The sequence below is a fragment of the Rhinopithecus bieti genome, unplaced genomic scaffold, assembly GCF_001698545.2.
Source record: "Rhinopithecus bieti isolate Rb0 unplaced genomic scaffold, ASM169854v2 scaffold_21615, whole genome shotgun sequence".
Classification (NCBI taxonomy): domain Eukaryota; kingdom Metazoa; phylum Chordata; class Mammalia; order Primates; family Cercopithecidae; genus Rhinopithecus; species Rhinopithecus bieti.
Window position 1 is genome coordinate 27,907 of NW_016810105.1, and position 5,906 is coordinate 33,812.

General features: G+C 40.1%; 1 protein-coding gene across 1 annotated transcript in view; it reads right to left on the reverse strand.

Moving 5' to 3' along the window:
- POF1B (POF1B actin binding protein) overlaps positions 1-5,906 on the reverse strand; it is a gene marked incomplete at its 3' end in the record, with an annotated part of 69,189 nt that overhangs the window by 22,191 nt on the left and 41,092 nt on the right. The window contains exons 6-8 of the mRNA XM_017891358.1: positions 5,439-5,569; positions 2,960-3,006; positions 2,790-2,842 (exon numbers count right to left, since the gene is read on the reverse strand). Coding sequence (XP_017746847.1) covers positions 2,790-2,842; positions 2,960-3,006; positions 5,439-5,569 — 231 coding nt within the window. The remainder of the gene's footprint in view (positions 1-2,789; positions 2,843-2,959; positions 3,007-5,438; positions 5,570-5,906) is intronic.

The following is a 5,906-nucleotide window of genomic DNA, read 5'->3' on the forward strand; positions in this document are numbered from 1 at the left end:
TTATTTTCTTTAAGAGTGCTGAATATAGGCCCCATTCTCTTTTGGCTTGTAGGGTTTCTACTGACAGAGCTGTTGCTGACTCAATGAGGTTCTCTTTGTAGGTGACCTGCCCTTTCTTTCCAACTGCCTTTTACATTTTTTTCTTTCATTTTGAGAATCTGATGACTATGTGTCTTGGGTGGTCTTCTTGTGAAGTATTTTGCAGAGGTTCTCTGCATTTCCTGAATTTGAATATTGGCTTCTCTAGTGAGGTTGGGGCGATTTTCATTGACAGTATCCTGAAATATGTTTTCCAAGTTGCTTCATTTTTCTGCCTCTCAGGCATGCCCAGGTGTCATGAGGGTCTCTTTACATAATCCTTTATTTCTCAGATGTTTTGTTCATCCTTCTTTGTTGTTTGTTCTTTTTCTCTGAGTTATTTTGGTGAGCCAGTCTTCAAGCTCTGAGATTTTTTTTCCCCACTTTTATCAATTCTGCTGTTAAAACTTGCAATTACATTATGAAATTCTTGTAGCATGTTTTTCAGCTCTACTAAATCAGTTTGGTTCTTTCTTATAATAGCCATTTTGTCTATCAGCTCCTGCATTGTTTTATTGTAATCTTTAAACTCCTTGTATTGGGTTTCAATTTTCTCCTCTGTGTCAATGATCTTTGTTCCTATCCATATTCTGAATTCTATTTCTGTCATTTCAGCCATCTCATCCTGGTTAGGAACCATTGCTGGGGCACTAGTGCAATCCTTTTGAGGTAGGAAGGCACTCTGGCTTTTTGAGTTGCCAGGGTTCTTGCACTGGTTATCTCTCATCTTTGTGGGCTGATGTTCCTTCAATCTTTGAAGTTGCTGACCTTTGGTTGGTTATTTTTTTCTTTTATCCTGTTTGGTGTCCTTGGAGATTTGGTTGTAGTACAAGGTGAGTACGGTCGACTGGCTTCGTTTCTGGAGGATTTTAGGGGGCCAAGGCTCAGCTAAGGACTCCTGAACTGCATGCTCGAATTCTGGGGGGTGGTATTGGGCCAGGCTTTGATATATCGCCCCTGAATGTTAGGAACTTGCCACATTGGAGAGGTTGAATTCTTCCCGGACCGCTGGTCACAACACTCCTATGGGTGGTGCCAGCCACCATACTCTGTAGAGTGGTGGCAGTGTGATCCACCTTCGTTTGCACATGCCAACAGCAGTGGCAGTATGGTGGGGTGCACATTCATTGATTGCAAGATAGAGATTGCAGGTGCAGACGTGTCGGCCTCTGTGGTAGTGTTCACAGTGGCAGCTGTGGCAGCATGGTGGAGGTGGGGGAGGCATCAGGCTCCGCCAGTGTCCCTGCATGCGTTTGCCTGGCAGTGGTGTTAGCACAGGGGTGGGGCACTGGTAGCACTGAACTGTGCACGTCCTTTGTGTGCGCATTCACACAGGCGACAGCTACTGCTGGGGGTGGGGGCGGGTCCACTGGTCTCCCCACATGCTTTCACATAGACAGAAGTGTCAGTGCAGGTGCAGGGCGCTGGTAGGTGCTGGATTAGTGGTCTCTGAGCCGACGAATGCTCTGATGATAATGGCGGCACAGCAGGGGACTGGGGGGCGGGATGCACCAACGCTGGCAGCTGTGGCACAGCAAGATGCATGCGCACATTCATGCTAGTGGGAAAAGGGAGGCAAGGCCCGTCTGCACACACGCACTGTCAAAACGATGTGGAGGATGGGGGTGGCCATGGGAGAGTGCATGCAACAAAGTGGCACAAGGGAGACTGTTGTGGGAAAGGACACGGGCAGACTGGTGCATGCCCACGGGGGCTGCTCCCCTGCCCACTAGAGCTCTTCACTGATCAAATAGTGCCTGCCAGTGCAGGAGGTATGATGAGGGCCCCCAGGACACACCCCACCTGGGCATCTGAGGCTGCACTACAAGCAGGCAGAGCCAGTCTGGGGCTGCAGGAGAGGGCAGTAGACTGAGGGGTGTTCTGGCCTCTTCTCATGGGCAAGACTGCCCTGCAATGTTTAGGTACAACAGTTTCCCTAGGGCCAAAGTGTCCTAGGGGTGGGCATCCTTGGCTGTGTTCCACTACAGAGGCTCCCACACCAACCCTCTAGGCTCCACATTGACTGGAGTTCTGCGCCTACCATTTCTCTAAGCATGTCTCCCTGCCAACTCACATGCTCATGGGAGTTGTGGAGTCTCCTGCTGGAAGGTTTCCAGAGGCCCATGCCAAGTGCAGGTTGCTCTTTACCTGCTCAACTCACTCTTTCCCGAGAAGTTGTTGGGGCCTAGAAAGGAGCCCCAGTGTGTGGGTAGCCCCGTTCAGGGTTCCCAGCTTCTTTCCTCTTCAGCCCCCATAATATTTATTTTAAACTAAAATAGTTTTAGTATGTTAACTCCTACCACTACCTTCTTTGTAACGGCTTATGAGTAATATATTGCCTACAGAGACAAGTGGGTCACTTACTGTGCAAAAGCTCTTACACACACTTATAAAACTATATGAACTAGTGAGTAGGAAGAGAACTGAAGGTTCCCTTTTCCAAGGCATGACTACATATGTGCAATTGTATGCATGTACCTATGTGGTATTTCCTGTGTTGCCCAAAATAGAATTTATAGGGAAGCCCTAGCAAAAGTAGAAATATCTTCTTGTTTTTTAATGCTTTACTAAAGTAACTACATGTATAGATGCAAAGCTAAAGCAAGTTAAAAATGTGAATCACAATGCAGTTTTAGTAGTCTTGCATTACTCTTAACTGGAATTATGATAGTATTAATAGACCTTTGCATTTAAAAGATACTAATCCTTACTTCTTCCAATTCAAATGCCAACCTGATATACACGTCTCTAGTCACTTTTCTTTCTATAAATAAGAAAACAAAACAAAGAAACAAAACAAGGAACAATAAATAGCACTTAATATCAGAATTTTAAAAGGTCATCAGAATGGTTTCATGTGACAAACTTCTTTAATTTTTACCTTGCAGCCCACTAATTGCTGAATTGCACTTTGGAATAATATGAAAACTGGAAGCAAAAGAGGAGGGAAAGATGGAGCATGTGGAAGCAAAGAGAGCAGATGAGGGAGATGGAAAGGTCAGTGGGGAGTATATCTCCATTCAACACTGGAAGATGGTGGCTAGAATTACATTGGGCAGAAAAAGGAACAGAGTGACACTCCCTGTATGCAAAATCTTAAACAATTTGCCTAATATTACACATCTAGTGTTGCAAGGTTAAGTGATTTTCCTAAGGAAAATTGGTTCTCAGAGTGTGGGTTCTAGTCCCAGATTTTGCCACTTTTGCAACCTCAGTTTAGTGGTCCTCAAACTTGATCATGTATCAGAATCCTCTGAAAAGCGTGTTGCTGAGCCCTCCCCACAGAATTTCGGATTCTTTAGGTCTATTTCTAAATGTTCACATGATGTGGATGCCATCTGTAACTAAATATCTTAACTAATTTATTGCTTTAACAAATGAATACGTATTTTTACTTGCCTGATACTATGCATTTAGTATGTATATATATAAAAAAAAAAACTGTGACATGAACCCAGGATATGAACTCTGGATCTAGAACAAGGGTACTTAAGACTATGTCCTATATACTTCTGAATTTTACAATGTGATACTTTGATAGAAATATTCACAGGGCATGGTTAATGCACGGAAGTAGAGCACCTAGACCAAACTGAAGATTTAGGGAAGGCTTTGCAGAAAAGTTCATAGATTATAGGTAAAGGAGTACTCAAAAATGTTTGAATCTATCTCAGGCACTTAGTAGCTGTGTGATCTTAATAACTTATTCTCTTTGGGTCTTCATCTGAAACTTTGTAAGGTTATCATGCAAATTAGATAATATAGATAATGCCTGGCACATGGTGGATGCTTAACATACAACTGATTATTACCTTAAGGGAAATATTTTAAAATAATGAACATGTGTAAAGAGATGAAATAGTTGTTTGGGTAATGGGAAAGAGGGAGACTTGTTTGTGTAATGGGTAGTGGAGATGGTGTTGATTAGGATAAAACTATGATGAAGGTCAAGTTGAAGATAGAAACCATGCATTTACAATGGCACCAGTTCAAATAAATGGCTCTGCTTTTCTCTAGCAGTGATCGGCTGCATGAGCATAGCAGTAATTAAGGCCTTTGTTCATTTAGCAAATATCTGTTGAGCACCACAGTAAACCAGCCACCACACTATGCACCAAGGACACCAGGGTAAATAAAGCAGCCCTCATGGAGCCCTCTGCATTCTAAAGATAGTGGGTGTTAGATGAAGGAGGTGGTGGTGGTTTTTTTTAAAAAAGAGAATAGGGCAGACAGTTAGAGTAATCCAGAGTTGGGGTTTTGCTAAGTGGGAAGGGCAGTTCAACAAGGAGACAAAGCAGTTGAGGGTGACAGTAAGATAATGGTTGTAGTCACTAATATGAAAGCAAGAAAAGTCAGGTGGGAGGGAGCTAATACATGAGGAAAAGACAAGCTGTACAAGAGATTAAGAGAGAATACATTACAGATACCAAAATGTTGACATGGAAAATATATACTATATATATTTGAGTGAGAAAACGTACAAAATAGTATATATGGTGTCATCCCATTTACATTAACCTATATATCATATAAAATTATATATTATTTAAAATCTAAGAAGTAGAAGAATCTAGTTAGTGAAAAGTCTGAATTAGAAAAAATTCTATTGACTTTCCTTTATCTTCCAGATTATTTTGAATTTGTGGAGCTTTCCTAGATTTTGCCTGACAGATGGCCACAGATATGCTGTAACTATATAGTAGAAGGCACCTTTTGGGGTGTAGCTTATAGAATTCATTTCATGACAAAATATGGTCTCATCTACACATGAACAGTTGATGAATTTTTAATGCATATCTATTTAAATCTATAATTTTATATTGTATTATATAAAATTATGTTTATATCCATTGATATATTTTTAATTTAATGTAATAGATAATATAATATACAAAGTTTATATATAATATATGGCATATCAAATATATTTTAAACTCTGGCCTACATATGTTGAACGCACATAAGTGGAAGACAAACAGTCATGTATTGGCAATAGGATGGTGCCTAATATCATAAATATAATATCTTAAAACAAGTTATAGTATGCCATGCATTTTTGAGCTCCTTGCCCAAGAGGTTGCTTTTGCCATGAAAGTACATCACAAAGGAAGGTACATGAAATTCTTTACTAATCCTAAAAGGGCTTGTGTTTTTTTATTTTTGTCTGATGATTTTCATAATCTACGTTAACTCTTGAAATGAGACATTTGCTCATATCTGCCCTGTTACCTATTGAAAGTACTAGAGTTTTGCTGTGAACCTAAAACTGCTGGCAAAAATAAAGTCTATTTTTAAAATATTAGAATGTTGTAAAATGTTTGGTAGCTGCAACATGAAGGCAAATAATATGTTTACAGTACCTTCCTCCAATTCTCTGCAAATGTTCTAATAAGCAGCGATATAGATCCGTATTCTTTCGACTCAGATCAGCAAGCAACTCTCCAAAATATCTGGGGTCCAATTTTTCAGGGCCGTCGTCCTGAATTATCACCTGAAGCAAACATCAATCACAACTGTAAGCAATATTAAGTTTTTCTAAGTTCACAGATATTTTTATGTGAAGCGAAAGAAAGATAACCTATTAAAGTCATCACACAAATCAAGCCAATTTTTCAGAGATACATTTTTTAATGTGGGAGAAATTTAAAGAAAAATCAACATTGCGATGGCAATTACAACTTCATTTCACTCAAGTCTAAGTGTTCGAATGAATGAGAAACTTGAATAACATAAACATTCTTGAATATAGGCACTTAAATAAAACAGCAAAATGAGCAAATTAAATCACATGGCTTATTCATATGTCTCCTGTGGAAAAAAGAAAATAT